At 34.2% G+C, this 18,393-nt stretch overlaps 2 protein-coding genes across 2 annotated transcripts; one reads left to right on the top strand and one right to left on the bottom strand.

Moving 5' to 3' along the window:
- The first annotated feature begins 765 nt into the window (after window positions 1–765).
- LOC143611048 (chromatin remodeling protein EBS-like) lies at window positions 766–2,193 on the top strand. Its single transcript, XM_077085364.1, has 4 exons — window positions 766–898; window positions 1,007–1,352; window positions 1,440–1,508; window positions 2,067–2,193. Exons 1-4 carry the CDS (start codon window positions 799–801, stop codon window positions 2,191–2,193), a joined length of 642 nt encoding a protein of 213 aa, XP_076941479.1. The 5' UTR covers window positions 766–798.
- A 1,509-nt stretch (window positions 2,194–3,702) lies between these two features.
- Window positions 3,703–11,701, bottom strand: LOC143611038 (uncharacterized). The gene is made up of 12 exons (XM_077085354.1): window positions 11,430–11,701; window positions 11,235–11,344; window positions 10,420–10,489; window positions 9,523–9,664; window positions 9,300–9,437; window positions 7,359–7,498; window positions 6,196–6,243; window positions 5,991–6,101; window positions 5,492–5,673; window positions 5,251–5,372; window positions 5,088–5,164; window positions 3,703–4,838 (listed from the first exon to the last, which is right to left on the bottom strand). The coding sequence occupies exons 1-12, from the start codon at window positions 11,601–11,603 to the stop codon at window positions 4,719–4,721; spliced, it is 1,434 nt and encodes a 477-aa protein (XP_076941469.1). The 5' UTR covers window positions 11,604–11,701; the 3' UTR covers window positions 3,703–4,718.
- Between the last annotated feature and the right edge of the window lie 6,692 nt (window positions 11,702–18,393).

The raw sequence follows: 18,393 nt of genomic DNA, 5'->3' as shown, positions 1-18,393 counted from the left end.
AAATTTTTCTCTCCTCTCTCTCATATTAAATACATTCTCTTTTTAATATTTCATTTTCAGTTTTTAATAATTCCATCTTAATTTATAAGAATTAATACCATCATAAATATGTTAATTTGTTTAATATAAAATATATTGCATTAGTTATTAATATTAGAGTTTTATAAGTAATTAACACGAAACGTGTGGGTTTCTTTAACCGATTAAAACATCAAACATTGTTCATGCCAAAACAATTTAAGATCAGAATGACTTTTGGTCCACGAGTTGGTTTAAAAAAGTAGTCATTTTCAACTAAATTTTAATATAGAAAATAACAAAGAAATAATTTAAAATTTATGAATTTCTAACAACTTTTTATTTTCAAATTGCGTAATGTGTAACTTTTTTACCGTGTAATATTATCTTTATATATGTGATACATCTTTTTTGTATTTTACATTAAGTTATTATTTAAAAAAACTAGTTATTTTAACCCGTGTGCTACACGGGTAACTAACCTAGTTAATTAAAATATATCTAACCATTTAAGTTAAACTAATAAATTGAATTAATAATTTGTATAGATTATAAATATACCTTATAATTAATTAATATCTAACCATTTAAGTTAAGCTAATAAAATTGAATTAATAACTTATATAGATTATAATTAATTAATTAATTACTAACCACCTAATTAAAAAAGTTAAACCTACATTTATGATAAAGAATATTATTGAAAAATCCCATAAATATTTAAACCAACAGTAGTAATACAATAGTAACCGAAGAACACAAACCTCTTAGATCGTCTGCATGTCAGCCGGAAGTCATTTTCAGTCTCAGTCCATGTCCACCGGAAAACGACAAACCCTAGACTCTTATTTCGTCAAATGCATTCGTAAATCCATTCAACGTTCGTTCAATTAATCCACTGAAATCTTATCAATTTCAATTAATTTATATTTTCCCCAAATTATTATTATTATTATTATTATTATTATTATTCAATTTCTGTTTTCAGCCGGCGATTGCGTGTACATGCGATCGCCTGAGTCGTCGAACCGGCCGTACATAGCGAAGGTGAAGAGGATCGAACCGGACGACAAAGGAAGTGATGTGAGTGTCCACGTGCAGTGGTATTACTGGCCGGAGGAAACTACCGGTGGCCGGAAACGGTATCATGGAAGTAAGGAATTGTTTATTTCTGATCATTATGATGTCCAGAGCGCTGAAACGATTGAAGGAAAGTGTACGGTTCACTCGATTAAGAGTTATACGAAGCTCGAGGCAGTTGAAAACGACGATTTTTATTGTTGTTTTGAGTATGCTTCGGCTACCGGAGAGTTCTATCCGAATAGAGCAGTTGTGTATGTGACTATTAACTAATTAATACTTTTAGGTGGTTGATTAGTTGCTAAAGGATTAAATTTGGTGATTTTTTTTTAATTATTTAGGTATTGCAAATGTGAGATGCCTTATAATCCTGATGATTTGATGATTCAATGTGAGAGCTGCAAAGATTGGTAATTTTCATTATTTTATTACTGTTAATTTCATTAGTTGAATTTGACCTAAATTTGTGTTTTTTTGGTTGCTTTTATTGTGTTCGATAAACATCGTTTACTGTAACCGTGTTGATTTGGTGTCATTTGCTGAAAAGTAAACTTAGAATTTCACTCTTTTCACAAAATGAAAATTTTGATGTTAGCAAAAAAATATTTCATAAAACATTAGGTTGGTTAGAAACTCGAACGCAGTCAAGGCACAAAGTTAATATCTGCATCCTTGTGTATATCTGAAATCCTGATATGCTCTTCTTAGACTCTGCTTTAGTTGTTTGTTATTAGTATTGTAACTATGGTTACTATTATTATTATTATTATTATTATTATTATTATTATTATTAGTATTTTAATGATTAGATTGATCTAAGTGTTGCTTTATTCATAAGGTTGACATTATTTTAGGTTAAGAACAAGAATCATAGTTACAGATATTATTTTGAGTTTACTTTGTAGGTATAATATATTTGAAGTATATTGATATTATTTTTTTAGAATTTAACAGCTTTTTTGGTTCAGGTTTCATCCTGCTTGTATAGGTATAACTGGAGAAGAGGCTAATGGAATGGAACACTTTTTCTGTCATAACTGTCTCCAAAATTCTCATGCTATTCCCGCACATTCATCCATGAAGGTGATTAATTAATTCTCACACTATTTAAACTCATTATATGTTTCATTTATATGGGAGTTGCTTATTGTGCCTTGAATAATAATATCTCATGGCACTGGTATATTCAACAACATTAGGCTTTAGTGGTTTATACATGAACATAAACATAACAAAAATGACTATAATTTTGCAAGTCTGTTCATTAAAATTAGTGGGCATAATGTATGCGAAAGTCACTGAGTATTTGACTTTTTTACATTCCACCCAAACATTAAAACTAGTTATAGGCCACCCAAGTATGTATCTTGTTTCCTTTTCACCAGTTTTGACCACAAACATGTCAAATGCCGAAAATAAGCTTGAAAGGTTTTTTTTTTACATAACTTTGTTTACCAATGACAAAACCCCTCACCAAATTTCAGCATGGGACCTTTTTCTTTTCTGAAATTGGTAGCGAAACAGGATACATAAACTTAATCTGATTTCATTGAACTTGACTACGCGTTCTTATAAAGAAAAGTTGGTGAAAATCTTAATGACATAAAAGGGCCATTTGGTAATTAGCTATATATAGCGAGTCATAAACGTAATATTACCTTACACGCCTTTGGACTAATACATATGAAAATTTAAAATGGTAAATAGTCAAGGCCACATTACTTATATTTATGACAATTATGAGGATTGAGATTTGGTACCTAAATATTATGCCATTTAATGGTTTTGTATAATAAATAATTAGTGCATTAATCATGATTATATAAACAATTTATATTACAATAACTCTTAACATTGTTGGTAATACTGGACAAAATCAGATCCATTGGTTTATTATGAATCTTCACGGGAAGATTTGTATAGGGGGCGTTTGGGATTGTATGTTCCGAAAATGATCTGATTATAGCGTTTTCAAGTCACACATGACCCCCCCTTTTGTTTTTGTATAAGAGAAACTGATTGTAATTAATTTGATAAATTAGGGGCCAAATAATCTCAAATTTGGATAATCTATTTTATTGGTTTTTAGGGGTCATTTTACATGCAAATCCTTATAATCAGAAATTTTCAAACACTCGGATTGTGGATTATCTTATTCTATATTTCATATTATTGCACAATTACTTTTGGAACACAATGCCAAACACCAATCAAATCCTACAAGGTATACAAGTAGCAGCCACACAATCTCAAAATTTTATTCTTGGAAATGTTTTTTAGAAACAAGCCAAAATCTGTTTTTTTATGTTAGCTGTTTTAATAAACAAAAAAATGTCATAAAATAGCAAATATACTTTCAAGTGGTCCATCTTGGTAATTTCATGTTTTTTAATGGCTCACTCTTTTAATCATAGGTAAAATCATCCGATTTTTCAGAACCAGCCAGACTTAACTGTTTTAACCGGATTTAAGAACCATATAAAGTCATAAACATTATAAAATATAAGAACCCAAGGAGACAATCAATTAAAAATTAAAAAGGAATGTATAAAATACTAGTGTTGTATACCTACTATTCTAAAACCCATAATTTACCAAAATGGATCGAAAAAAGTTATAAGTTAGACATAATTGATATACTGTCGTTGAGAGTATATCGATACTCTTAATATTCACTCTTCTGTTTTTACGTGTTATAAAACTGATGTCTATGATCGTGTTATTTATAGGTGGTGTCAAAGCGTGGTCGAAGGTGATGCAGAAGTTTTAACAAAGAAAGAATAGGATAGGTTGTTAACATGGAGAGAAACTATGGTTTATACATGTCAAATTTTGTGCCTATACCTGGTTGTAGTTGCCTTGTTAGAACTTTTCAAGTTTCAACTGCTTAGCAGTTGAGATATGTCTATCTTAGTTACAAACAATTGTTTCATTTCTTCTTTAGTTACTTTTCAAAAACCTCCCTCATTCAACCCTATCTCTTTTTAAATTTTTATTATTTCATACCCTCACAACAAAATATAGAGTGGGCTTTAGCTTTTTCATAAACTTTTATCGATTATAGAGATTTTAATGTAGTAGTGTTCTATTTGTTTTCTCTATTTTTCCTATATATTATATAAGAATTGTTGATATATTAACTGGGTTGGCGGTGGGACTGTCCAAAAAGCTCAAAAAAAACTTGCTACAGCCTACAATAGTACAATTGGCTCGGTTTCAATTCTGAGCCAAGTTGAGCCTGAGCTTTACCTTGGCTCGGCTCGGCTCATAAACAACCCTAATAGGTGAGTTGTACAAAATGGGTTAAGCATATCATAAACAGCTTATAAAGGTCAACCTATTTAGTTAAACAAACTAAACAAAGTCATACCGTATGACAACAAAACTATGCTCCCAATTTGTTAAGGCTATGTTGTGTCTTATTTATCTTAATTCATTTACAACTTTTTTTTAAAAGGAAATGAAAAGAAGATACACTTCTCATTTTAACATGTTAAGAAAAAATTATAGCGTCACGCTTTCATAAAAGTATTATATGAATGTTGGTTACACTAAACTTCTCGATGATCGGTACTATACAATGTTCAGTATACATATAAAGTTCATTAAAAGTAACTAATTTACCTTTTTTGCTTTGTTTTTTCTCTTTTCCACACAATTACAGTGCCACCAAAATCAGAGGATGCTAATAGGTTCTCACCATGATTCCATGCAACCGCAATCACCGGGTATCCATGCCCCTGTGCATACAATGTTAAGCCCAAACTTGTTATTTTTGGCAAAACCATGTTTGACCATTTGTATAACTAACATATATATTTCTTTTTGAACAACAAAGTTTTCCACCTAAAATCCCACTAACCTTGCACTTGCAAGAATTTGAAACCGCCACCTCACTTTTGGAGGGGCAAACACTATACCACAAGGTCATGGGTATAAGTGTATAACACACACACACACACAAACACACATATATAAGAGGAAGAAACCTGTAGCTTGTTGACACAAGTATGCTTGGGCCGAGTTAAGTCATAGAAATAAACAGCTGCATCTTCACTTCCAATAACTTCAAAATCAACATATTATGGAAATACCAAAGTTAATATGTTAACTAACCATAAACAGTGGGAACCGAAGAGAGAGATAAGATACCTATGTATTCTCCTTTTTCAAGGGAAAGCAAAGGACAAAAAGAAGCCCGAATACTGTGAACCCGTGGGTCCAACTTTAAAGAGCACCGAAGAGTCAAATAACCTTGTAACTCCAAAGAAACACTATCAAAATGAAACAAAAAACTGATCAGCATTTTAAACTTTAAATTATTTGATCGCTACTGATAAGTAAGATACTGTTTTAATCCCAGAAATATAAGCAATTTTATTGAACCAAATACCTGAAGAAAGACAAGCTTCCGTCCCGAGTAAGAGAAAGCAAGACAGGACCTTGTGTCATAAGAGAAAATGATCTATACTGTATTGTTGTAAATTCAGTTTTATGTTTGCTCATACTTCTTCTGCGGTGGGTCCGTGATAAGGTACCTTGATGAGAATTCACTTTAAGTGTATATATAGATCCCTAACAGATCAAAACTAACAATTTAGTCTATGTGTGTGTGCGCTTGGTACAGGACAAAACGATTTGCACATATTATCCACTATTTATAATAATCAATGTGTTGAATTGTTGATAATAATTAGAAGGAAAAAAAAGGCAATATTATTGAGATAACAATCTAAATCTTTGAATAAAAAGGATTTAGGAGGTTGTAAGCATCAAAAATAGACTTTGGCCAACCTTTGACCCGTTCCTCTTTTAGTCAAAATTTTTATCCATTTCGTATAAAACATGATTAAATATCAGAATAAAGTCGACTTGGTTTGTAAAAGGCTGACCTGCGAATCCCCGCAGAAAATTAATTGACCCGTATGGTCATAATCAAGGGCAGGAACCTCGCCATCAACAACTATCTTACTTATTAATCTTCCTGTACTAAAGTTGAATACCTGCGATAGAAAATACATTATCAGACAGTCTACTTGATTAGTTAATTAGAAATCTCTCATGAAAATAAAGGAAGCAAAAGATTTGCATTGTTACCGAGACTTCTCTGTTTGCATTTCCAACTGAAAGAAAATTATTATTCACCTGCAATTAATTACATAAATTAAATTAGTAACACAAAGGGAGGCACCGGGAACAATATGAGAGCTAGTGGGTCTAGGAATGATGGTATGGGGCAGCACAATAACAATTACTTTAAACCGAGTATTCCAAGGCAAGCTGCCAAGAACAACAATGGTGGAAGAGTGTAAACCCATAACCCAATTATATTTTTCTTTAAATGCGTGGAACTAATTGTATCAACGATCCATAATCCTAAGATGATATCAAATTAACATTCTTTAAATGAATATTTGAACTTTGAAGTGTATTTTTGTATAAATAACAAACGTTACATACACTTGTGCAGTTTAAAAATTTTCAAATTTAAAAACTTTTTTTTTCTTAAATGAATATTTGAACTTTGAAGTGTGTTTTGTACTAAAGGCAAACAGTACATACACTGATACACTTACGCAGTCTAAAATTTTGCAAATTTGCCTTTTTTTGTTTCTTAAACGGTCTATAATGCCGCTTCGCTCATTAAAAAACGACTTTTTATTCCACTAAATACACTGATGTGTTGGTCATTGAATGACATAAGTGGAACATAAAGTAAACGAAAACAAATGCAGTGTCATAAGGTTACCAAATGGCTTGATGTGAAACAAAATGTTTACCCTTTAATGACACAAGTGAGATTTTCCTGAGTAAGATGACTAATGTGGGACAGATGACAAAGTAGGGTGGGATTTATGCAATTTTCCTTACAATATAACTCATAGTTGTTAAAATCGAGCGCCTTTTGCGCTTAAGTGCATTTAAAGCGCTAGGCGCATTAACTGCGAGTTGCATGCCTCGGATATTTAAAGCGCCCATTAATATGTTCCCAACCTTCCCATGCATATTTCATGTTTTGGATTTTGGTGTTTGGTTGTTCTATGAACTATTTCAAGAATGAATGTATGTTTTCTTATTAAGATGTTCTATTTTAGTTAAAAAAAATTGTTTTTTTAATGTGCGCTTTTTTTTAAATCGGGCGCTTGTTTTGCGCTTATCGCCTAAGCGCTAGGCCCAGCCTCAACGCTTTTGAGCGCTTATCGCATTTGATAACTATGATATAACTATATTAAAACTATAAAATGTTGATTTGCACTTACAGGGTGAAATCGAATACAAAGCTGAGAGGTAACTCCATATATTACTCGAAGGCAGAGGCCATTTGGAATATCCCAGACCCTCACAGTTTTGTCCAGTGAAGATGATGCAATGTATTGATTGTTCAGTGAGAAGTCAAAATCTATAAAAAGAAAAACAAAAAAAATTTGATTAAAAGTATAAAAGAAATCATAAAACTTTAAAGTGTCCTTTCTACAACATAAAGGCATCAGGACAAATGTCTTATTACACCCTCGAGACATTATATTGTTTGCGTTTTTAAGCTTCATTAAAGGTTTAATACAACAATGTGCTCCAAATATATGCATACTTTCACATCTTAAAGTTTACCCGATGAAAAACGTATATCATCACCTAAACATTTTATTTTCAAGCTGTTTTGTTTCAAAATTCATTTAGAATATTAAAGTTTACACTAGCAAGGCATTTTATACATCAATTAGCGGCCCAAAATGAAAATTTTAATTCGTTCCAGTTGCTTATGATTCTGTATGTGTAGAAACTACTGTAGCTTTATACAGATCATCATCATCATCATCATCATCATCGTACTCAGTATATCCCACCAATAGCAATGCTATGGTAGGGTCTGAGGAGGGTAAGATGTAGACAGCCTTACCTCTATCCCATAGGGATAGAGAGGCTGCTTCCAGTGAGACCCCCGGCTCGATAGTAGTTTTGCATCAAGCCTTGGACATAAGGCACATAGCACTCAATCATCGGGACACCGGCTGATTGGTGCATGTGCCCTTGTCTTTCGGCTATCAACGCCACCACATGATGCCTGATTAACCTTCCGCCACTTTTAACGTTATTTTCATGAGATTAGTAAAATAACGTCAAAATTAGTGCAAATTTACTTTGGCTCACCCGAGGGTTCACACATATATACATTATATGCGTGCACCGCAAGCAGAGCGTTGTAGCTTTATACAGATATATGCTAGAAATTGACCACATACACTAAATAGTTTTTCTGTTACTATTTATAAAGCTAATAAATGTTTGTCCCAGTCCAAAGTTTTTGCAGACTGACATCCAAATATATAATCATAACTGAAGGGGTAAACTGCACGAAGGAGAAACAATTAGGCGCAAAAGAGAAACCAAATTTCAATAAGGATCAGTTTTAGAAACTAAGTTATACTTTATAGTCGATTGTAGCAACAATGGACATGTTCAACCAGCAGCAACAGGCCATCTTTTGCTGATTTCTCTAAAAAGAAAACTGTTGATGCGGCATCTTACATGTCAGGTTAATGTATTTCAGTATTTGTATATGCGACATACCATGTGATGTAATCTTTCATGACTATTTGAAACTATAATTTGTAAGAAAAACCATATCAAACATATATATATATATTTTTTAAAAAAATTTCAACGCATTATAGACTTATAGCGTATGTGCATCATTCGGCAAATTAAAGAGAAAATCGACTAAAATTGAACCGAACTTTGTTACCAATTTTGGCAAACGCCTTAAACCAACTTAAAGTAACCAATTTTATCAACAAAGTTACATTTTATTACCTATTGTAACAATGAATGATGTGTTCAACCTGCAGCAGGTCATTTTTTTTTTCAGATAAGAACTTTTTATTTGCATGTGACATCTCATGTGGCAGCTGACATGACAACCACCACTGTCACAACAGTAATTTACAGATAAGATCAGTTAAAATGAAGTTGGGGTTGCTAAAACTAGTAATGAACTGTACAATGATATGTGCATATGATTGGCGGTTCCTAAATCAGAAAAAGTGTGATGTTTGTTTCAACTTCGTTCGGTTTGCACTAACTTTAAACATGATCAACACAAACAGATCACAAGAATACTTGGCAACAAAAAACTAGAAAATGGAGAATGCATCAAAAGACATTAAAGCAAAGACTCAAGGGTCAGTACCAGTTGATCCAACCTGTGACATCTTTTGAGTGTCCAGTCAACTTCTTCATGATTGAAGGTGGTTCAGAAACAGTGCAAACTGTTATTGTTCCTTCTGTTGCTCCATAGGCAAGTATATCAGAAGACATATGCCCAAACTTTATAACAGTAACTGCAAGTAAAATTAAAACACTCACTGCATGAATTTAAAAGAAACTAAAAATTAAATTACCATAAAAAATTAACTTGAAAGTTACCCATTGATTTGCATTCATCAAATATGCAATGCATTCCCACAAAAGAATATGCAGGTTCAACCTTTCGACGTGAGTTATCAATATCACTTGAATTTGCACCCAAACTAACAGTACGGCTTAGTGTTTGACTTTCACGTATATCCTGAAAATATAACGAATTATATAAAACACACCATTTGGACTCTTTGGGCTGCTTATTAAAACTCAATATCTGCTTACTGCCTTCTGAGACAGGGTTAGTACCATAGAAAATGCAACATAACATACTTTCTCATTTTGCATGTAAAAGTTTGACATATTAGAAGTCACTGAGTTTGCTAATTTATAAATATCTATAAAAATTCAGGGATGAAACGTTGGCTGCTTGTACAGTCAGCACATATTTGAATGCCACTTAGGCATTTTTTTACATGTATGCCATGCATTCGCTTTTTGGCTGACCTTAACAAACTAACAAATAACAATTCTTAGAACCCTGCCAACAACAAAACCATTCAAGTACGCAAAAAGAATCTATGTGGCATCCACATCAGCTAAAAGTGCCTACGTGGTGTCCACAAATGTGCTGGGTGTGCAGGTAACAAGAACCATGCCACAGGTTTGTATAAATTTAATAACTTCAGGGATGATAACACTCCAAAACTCCTTTGAGAAAATGTTTTGTGCAAAATGCGAGTTTTGTTGGTTTTTTTGATGCCATTAACCCTACAATATAAGTAGTTTGAAAATAAATTTTTTAACAAATGATCAGATAAGCTGTTCCAGGTACCCTCAAAATGCTTATCAGTTGTATTAAAAAGCAGTTATCATATAAACAGCTTTAAGAAAATAATCCCAAACAACCCCTCATTATCCCAATATATATGTATTTAGGGTGATGAAAGAAGTAAAACATACCCTGCTACCAGCCCAGCTTTCCGCCTCAAGTGCAAGGGAGAGTTGACTTGGAGAAGATATCCATCGCCCACTGATAAACCAGCCAGTAGATTAGCAATTATCACAAATTCATAATAATCTACTGGCAGCTTTTCAAACCATATCCTAACTAGTGAGCAAACTAACAACGTCAATGCATCTAATCCAACCACATTTTACTCAGTGACAACAAATTCACTTTAACCTACTTGCGTCTTTTCAAACCATATTATAATTAATGAACAAACTAACAATGTCACTGCATCTTAATCTGACCACGTTATGCCCATGATGAACGAATTCATGATAAACTACTTGCATTTTTCAAACCATATTCTAACTGGTAAACAAACTAACACTTTCACTGCATCTAATCCAACCACATTATCCTCATTGAAAAACAAACTCATGACAATCCATTTGCAATTTTTCAAATCATATTCTATTCTAACTAGTAAAAAAACTAACATTGTCACTGCATCTAATCCAACCACATTATCCTCGTCGACAAACAAACTAATGACAATCTACTTGCAACTTTTCAAACCATATTCTAACCAGTGAACAACCTAACAATGTCACTGCACCTTAATCCAACCACATTATCTTCATTGACGAACAAACACATGAGAATTCACTTGCAACTTCTCTAACCATATTCTAACCAGTAAACAAACTAGCAAGTAACAACGTCACCGCATCTAATCCAACCACATTATGCTTAGTGATGAACATTTTCAATTCAACAAGTGCAGTTATAATCAGACAGAAAGAAGCAAGTAAAAAAGTTGAGCCACCTGGTTCCAGGAGTGCTAGTTCGACTAGGCATTTGCGAATTCAACCAATTATCCGGCCTGTTGATGAAATTACGATATGCCACATATCCTTTGCCATTGCATCTCCAATCCTAACAACAACAACACATATCAACAGCTATACTCATTAATCATCAAACAAAACAACAAATTAAAATGAGTTATTAATCAGAGTACCTTCCGGCGAAGAACGCCTGATTTCGCCTTGCGAAAGAGAAGAATACGGCGAATTCCGATGTAATTAGGATCGGAATCGGCAGGACACGGTTGAAGCAAACAGCTAAATGTTTCTGGATCTTCGGTTACGTCTTTCTTTTTCTTCTCATTTTCATTGATCGTCTGATCCGTCATCTCTACGATTCCGTAGAATCCTTCATTCACACTAATGATGCATAAATCTAGGGTTTCGAGATCCTTCGTTATAAATTTACACTGTCTAATTCGTTACAGATCGAATCTCATCTACGATTTTGCAACAAATCGAAGGTTCACGGGAGTTTGAAATTGGCGTTGACAACGAGAGCATGTGCCGTTTCGTTCGTCGGTCTACGGTCAGTCCGTGACGGTAAAGTTAATAGTTATGCTGGTTGACACGTGGCAGTTCGATGGTTAATAGGTAAAAACAGCAGCGAAACTTGAACAAAAATATCGAGATCAAACTATAAATGTATTGAAAAAATTCATAAACGAGTGGGGTGGAGGGGCACTTAGTTTTTCGGTTGAAAACATGTTAATTTACACAATCCATAAAATTTTTTGAACAAGAAACGGCTAAATTATACAACTACGCGAAAGGGGGGACGAGGCCACCCCTGGCCCTCACTATGCTTCGCCTCTGTCTCCACATATATAACAGACGCATGCCTTTTTCCCTTTTTCGCTATGGTCATCCCCATCGATGGTTAAAATCTGTCACCATCGCTACCGCTAGGATTCGAACGATGTCGAAGTAACTAATGTCAGTTTAGAATAATTTCTCTTATGTTAATGTGCTGATGATATTCAAATTCAGACATTCCGTTAGTTTTACAATCGGTGGGTTTTCATGTCCGATTGTTGTCGGGAATGGAATCATTTTTATGGGATATGTTATAGTCACAAGTTAGTTAAGCTGCATAGTTTTTTTAACAAAATTTAATAGGGTGATTAGGTAATATAGGAACAAGTGATACTAATGCATTAGAAGAGAGACGATGGAGGAGTAACATGAGCTGACAATATATTACACATGTTTACACAATACAAAGTTAAATGGGTTAGTGTTTAGGATAAAGAAGTTCAGGTCATAACAACTAGTTTTATACCCGTCCACCGTCAAAATTATAATTATTTGCATTTTAAACTAAAACAATATACGTTTAAGATACATGTTCAACACGTTTAGTATCAACACAAATTTAAGTAAACGAATTAAATATATATTAAAAACTATAAACAACTATGTAAACTGATCAGGGCTAGGACCATAAAGAAAGGGATGTTCATGGTTCATGGATCAAGGACCATGTAAAATGGGAAATCATACACTGAAGTCGGACCAAACTACTAGTAATAGATACTTTGCTTATTAAAACCTTGAACACAATGGCTTTGTTTGTGCAAGGGTGTTCGGAAAAAACCTCATTTAAATAGAAAAACGTACTTCAAAATGATCTTTGACTATTATAAAGTCAATCTAGGAGAATTGATTTGATACAAGCTTTTCTAAATTGTCATTTACCTTATTAGCAACTCCAATACCTAGATTGAAATCTATGGATCGCTTGTAGTCAGTATATGAAAGAAACAAATCATGACCAATACTTTCAAATACATGCTCTAAAACATATGTATTGTAGTAAGAAAAATAAGCATATCACACCCGAATAAGTTGGTTATGCACAATCAAAGTCAAAGTCAAGGAGGGGCCAAGTGGCTGATCAAGTGCAGGTCTATGATGCTTCAAGATTGATACTCGCTTAGCTTTTATCCTACCGCCTCACCAAAAAGTGTAACGCCAAAACCAATAGCCATGTGTAATATGTTAAGACATTTTATAGTTCTTTTTATTTCATCATCACCTAGTGATGCATATATGGTCACAACAGTATTATTCTGCCAAAAGAAGCCATGGTTGTAGCCCCTTCCCTTGGTGAGTTGGTGACCCCATGTTCCTCATCCGGTGAGGCTTAGAGCGGCATAGGTTAAATGTGAAGCCTGAAAGACAGTAGTCTTACTTGTCTACAGTAGTGTAAGAAACCTAACCCGAGAAAGAAGACTCATGTTGACCCGAACCAAAAAACATGTTACCTGCCCATGAAAGATGCTAATCACTAAACTAAAAAATGGTGGTTTTGACTCGTTTATTGAAAAAAGTTAAGGTCGACCGGTTTACTAAAAAAGAAAAGCCTGGCTCGTTTTATAAAATGATAACTTCGACCCATTTACTAAAAATGGTAAATAACCCGTTCAGTGAAAAAGATAAAAATTTTTCTCGTCTACTAAAAATTATAATCTGACCCGGTTAATTAAAATGATAATTTGATCTACTTACTAAAATGGTAATCTTGACCCGTTTGCAAAATGGTGCATCTGATTGCCTGCTGCTAAAAACAATCCAAGATTATGCAAATCTGCTCATGAAGCCAGTTTGATCACAACTTCTTTCACTCCTGTTTAAAGCCAGTTTGAGCACAACCACTATTCAAGTGATTAAAAATAGAAAAATATAACCAAATACAGAGACCTTATCGGTTGAATTCTCCATTACTTGCAAATGTCTGCATCTAAAATGGTGGATGGTATTTGGCTAGCACTTTATTTATTCTAAATACACAATATAAGAGGAGGTAGAATATAAAATAATGTCATCCTCCTTAAAAAAAACCAACATGATATAATGAAACCCCACGTATAAGCGTATTTTACAAGTTAAGACTTAAAAGTGTCTTTCCAAACACTAATTGAACACAAAAGAAATATTTGAATTAGAAACCAATGCACGTTACACTCAGATAACTAACAATTTTTTGTATGAGCTTTTGGTGTCTACAAAAGAATAAGAAGTTAAAAATATTAAATTCAAATGGATTACATAATAAGGAGCTACACACCAATTTGGCACTTTCATCTTCAAAATAAGATGCTGCAATCCATCCAATGCAGTGAACTGACAAATCATTCAAGGAAAAGCTGTAATTAGTAATAGTAGTAACATAGAAAAGAGAAACTGCTAAATCTTTATATACATAAATATTTTAGCATATAATAAGTTCACATCACAATACTGGACAGACATAACCATGAAATAACTGATTATAACATCTATACAGGTACAGAACCATTAATAGAGACATGAGCAATATAATTCAATGCCGGGTAAACTGAATAGAAGCCAATTCAAGGTTTGAAATAATATGAAAGCTTACGAGCAACCAATGCAGGCGGGATGTATTATGGCAGTCAGTCGCTGAGATGCATATCTTGGCTTGAAATCAGTCAGTCGCTGAGATGCATATCTTCCTCTTCCTCTTCCTCTTCCTCTTCCTCTTCAGTGCCGTCTGGAGAATGATGGCACTTGGTAAATGGTTTCTTATATAAGGCTTAGAAAACGTACGCCAATTTTGGGTAGTGGGGTTAAACTGCTATAGGTCTAGCAACTGCTTGTAACCTCTGCTTCTAGAAGCAGTTTTTTGAGTTTAAGCGGTCAGGATTTTGTTTCAGAATAATCTAATGGCTGATATTAATCCAAAATCAGTTTTTTTTTATGGGAAACAATATACTATATAATTATGTGCCTATTGTATTTCATAGGTACGGTGACACACCAACATGTGTACTTATTTATTTATATGTGGATTGTATACAATATCATTAGTGATCGGTATCTGGGAACATTGTTAGTTGAAACACTTTAGTTTTCTTCATTACTATTTTACATTCTTAGTTATACTACTTTATTTTTTATACATGTGCCATACCGTTATGAGTATCTTTGTAACTATTACGTCACCTAACACTCGTGTCATGTGTATCCATATCATTGCGTCACTGGCAGTTTGACTTAACTTCTAACCCCTTGTTAACCTCAATTTTGGCATCCCCTTGGATTTGCTATTAACATGTGACAATCCAATAAACATTAAACAATTGGCCAGTACAAGTAGGTTCCAAAAAGAAATGACATACACTTACAAACTGAAAACTAGTTACAATATGAAGTGGCATACGAGTTGGATGACCCACATCATACCAATAACTCAATAAAGAGGCAACATTCTTGTAATTAAATCAAGAAGATCATACCACTATTTTCAATTTATAGAATTCGGTATATCACTTATCGTTGTGGATTTTATAGCTATATAATGGACTCAGTTAGGTTCAAACCAAGATGATTTACTTGAAATAAAAGCTTCTTAGAGTATTGATATTTCATAAATAACAAAAACAAAATCATCAAAACACATAAAATATAGTCCATAAAAGCATTCTGTGATGGCAATCCTTAAATCCAAAAACGAAAAAAGAAATAACTAGCTTCATAGAAAACAACATGCACAATCTTCATAGCCGTCAGGGTGTTCAATGATTAATTTAGCAGACGGTGATGCTCGCGGAAATGAAAGTAGTAGCATGCCTCTAAGCATTTTCAATTCTGCATCAAAAGAAACTCTATAATCAAAGCGTATTTGTACTTTCTTTAGCACTGGTGACTTGCCCATGATGAGTTTCACAAATTCCATCACAAGAGCTGACATACTATAAATCATGCTTATCTCCAATATCTCAAGATGATCCAAGTTCAGATCTGGGTGGTTTTGTGGATCAAGAAAGTTGTTGGGAGTTTGTTGAACATGAAAGTTTGCCTTGTCATCCATCTAATTAGAAAACATGTTAGAAATGCCAATAAAAGTATAAAGAATTATTACCAAAAATAAGAATAACACTATTTACCGATAAAACAATGTTCTCTAACATAGGAGAGCTCCGGATAATGCAAAGGGTAGCGGAAATCTCGTTTCGATCCATCAAGCACACACTCAAATCTAGAACTTTGAGATGGACGAGTGAAGTTGGAAGCGTATGTGGCATGCCACCTGCAGATAAGTACTTTAACCGAATACAAAGGCCAAAATTAGCAAACAAATACAAGGGTATTCTTACTAAATATAATCTTTAACCTAAATATTACCTTCATGTAATCCTTTGAGACATCCAAAGCTTGGGCATGCTCTGCCAACAATATTGCCATTTCTTTGACAAGACGCTCGTTCTCACTGCATCTCGGATGGGTATTTGACTAAGAATACTTTCAATTATGTTTTCAGGAAGATTGCTGATGATATCTGAATTTAGGCATTGGGTTCTTTTACCACTACCTGTTGGGTTTTCATACTCCATGACTACAGCTGACCTAAGGATTTGCAAACATACACGGAACAAATCAGATTTAGGGCAGACAATATTCTTGAACTGAAATGATATTTATAATTTATAAACAGCACTGATAATGATAACTAATTGTATAAGTTAATACATGTGCAAAATAAATACATAAAACTGAATACACATTGCGTACCTGGGGTTTAGGCTGGAGACGAGACGACGATATTTGCTTGAATCGGCTGCCGCATAGTCCACGAACGGAAGACTTTGGTCGGCTATATTAGGTCTGTCGTCTGTAAAATGAGCGGACAATGAAATATATGGTGTGAATATAGTAAGGACTGTAGGATCATTTGCTGGAAGTTTAGGGGCTGTTAGTGTAATTATTACTATTGCTCATTTCGTTTTGAATGAAGTATTTGAAAATTGTCCCATCGTCTCTCTAGTTTCTTCTCTCCAATTACGTTCAATACTATTTAAATCGTATAACTGATTAACTGGTGTAGAGGTAGGGTACTAAAAAGACCCAAATACCCTTAAGTACCACCCGCGGGTCACAGAGAATGCTCTTATAAGCCACCCGCGGGACAAACGGATCACCCGCATATCAAGATAGAGGAGGAACGTCCTCATAATACGCGCGGAAGCATCCGAACAACCTCAAAAGTCGTCCGCGGGACAAGACACATGTCCGCATAAATAACTGGAGGATAATGCTAGTAGGACAGCTGTCACCATTCAAATGCTTTATAGAAGAAGGCTCATGATTCTTACTTGGGGAATACGTGACATACTAACCAATGAACAAAGGACACCTGGCCAGGTTGTTATAACCGTGCACATGGTCAGGGTGCGATCCATCCTATCAGCTGGTGACACGTGTCCAAGTTGTTATACTCATGCACATGGGACGTATAGCTCAACCTATCACAAGAAGACACGTGTCCAGGCGGTTATCAAAGATCTTCTAGAAGAGGACAGCTGCCCCAATCATCTTCCATCATCCTTCGGCTATAAATACCTTGTCAAACGGTATGAGGTATTCATTCACTCATATATATTCTGACTACACTTAGTCTTTATACATCAGTACTTTCTTCATTACGAACGTTACTGATTCTCACGCCGGAGGCTGGTTACAGGAAGACCCCCCCCCCCCTCTTGTCCTTCCTGTAACGAGACTCACGGTGTCTGTTTTGCAGGTTCCGGTCACTGGACTTTAGGAAGCCTTATTCATATCGTGGTAGTAATTATCGTATTGTACCCTGTGGACTCACTGGATCCAGGACCCATACCCGGGGAGCGGATCAGTGTTTCTTCAACTGGTATCCGAGCTGTTATTACCAAACGCTCTAACCGATTCAATCAATGGCAATGGCAATGGTAACACGTGATTAGTTAGTAGAACAAAAAGTTAAAAGAGCATGATCTTTGTTCAAAAAACCATATTAAACCAAATGAAAATGTTACTGGCTTAAACAAAAAAGTTACAAGTTTCACAGTTTGGGTTTATTGGGTCGTTCCGTTTATTAGGTAAAAGGAATCATATGTATCAAATGTAGTCAGGATTAGGGTCCGGTTTTGACGATTTTTATGACAAACCGTGAACCAAATCGTTAGTAATTGTTTTTGATTATCTAAAACTGAAACCGAACCGTGATAAACAGGTTTGGTTCCAGTTTGGTTTCACGATTTAGACTTTATATAAAATGCACAAAATAATGGAAAGAATTCATCATGGAGAATAAATTAAGTTTTGTTGTTTGAGGGACTT

This window comes from Bidens hawaiensis, unplaced genomic scaffold (assembly GCF_021521415.1).
Source record: "Bidens hawaiensis isolate Kalapana, Puna unplaced genomic scaffold, B.hawaiensis_p1.1 tig00029003_1, whole genome shotgun sequence".
In the NCBI taxonomy this organism is placed as follows: domain Eukaryota; kingdom Viridiplantae; phylum Streptophyta; class Magnoliopsida; order Asterales; family Asteraceae; genus Bidens; species Bidens hawaiensis.
The sequence above is the reverse complement of the archived record's forward strand: the minus strand, read 5'-3'. Positions and strand labels throughout refer to the sequence as shown.

Coding starts and splice junctions, on each gene's coding strand:
- LOC143611048 (XM_077085364.1), top strand. CDS start 799: ATGTCAGCCGGAAGTCATTTTCAGTCTCAGTCCATGTCCACCGGAAAA. Junction 899..1,006: donor CATTCGTAAATCCATTCAAC/GTTCGTTCAATT, acceptor TTCTGTTTTCAG/CCGGCGATTGCGTGTACATG. Junction 1,353..1,439: donor TATCCGAATAGAGCAGTTGT/GTATGTGACTAT, acceptor TTAATTATTTAG/GTATTGCAAATGTGAGATGC.
- LOC143611038 (XM_077085354.1), bottom strand. CDS start 11,603: ATGACGGATCAGACGATCAATGAAAATGAGAAGAAAAAGAAAGACGTA. Junction 10,490..11,234: donor ACTAGCACTCCTGGAACCAG/GTGGCTCAACTT, acceptor CTGGTTTATCAG/TGGGCGATGGATATCTTCTC. Junction 7,499..9,299: donor ACACTCAAAAGATGTCACAG/GTTGGATCAACT, acceptor TTCTTTTTATAG/ATTTTGACTTCTCACTGAAC.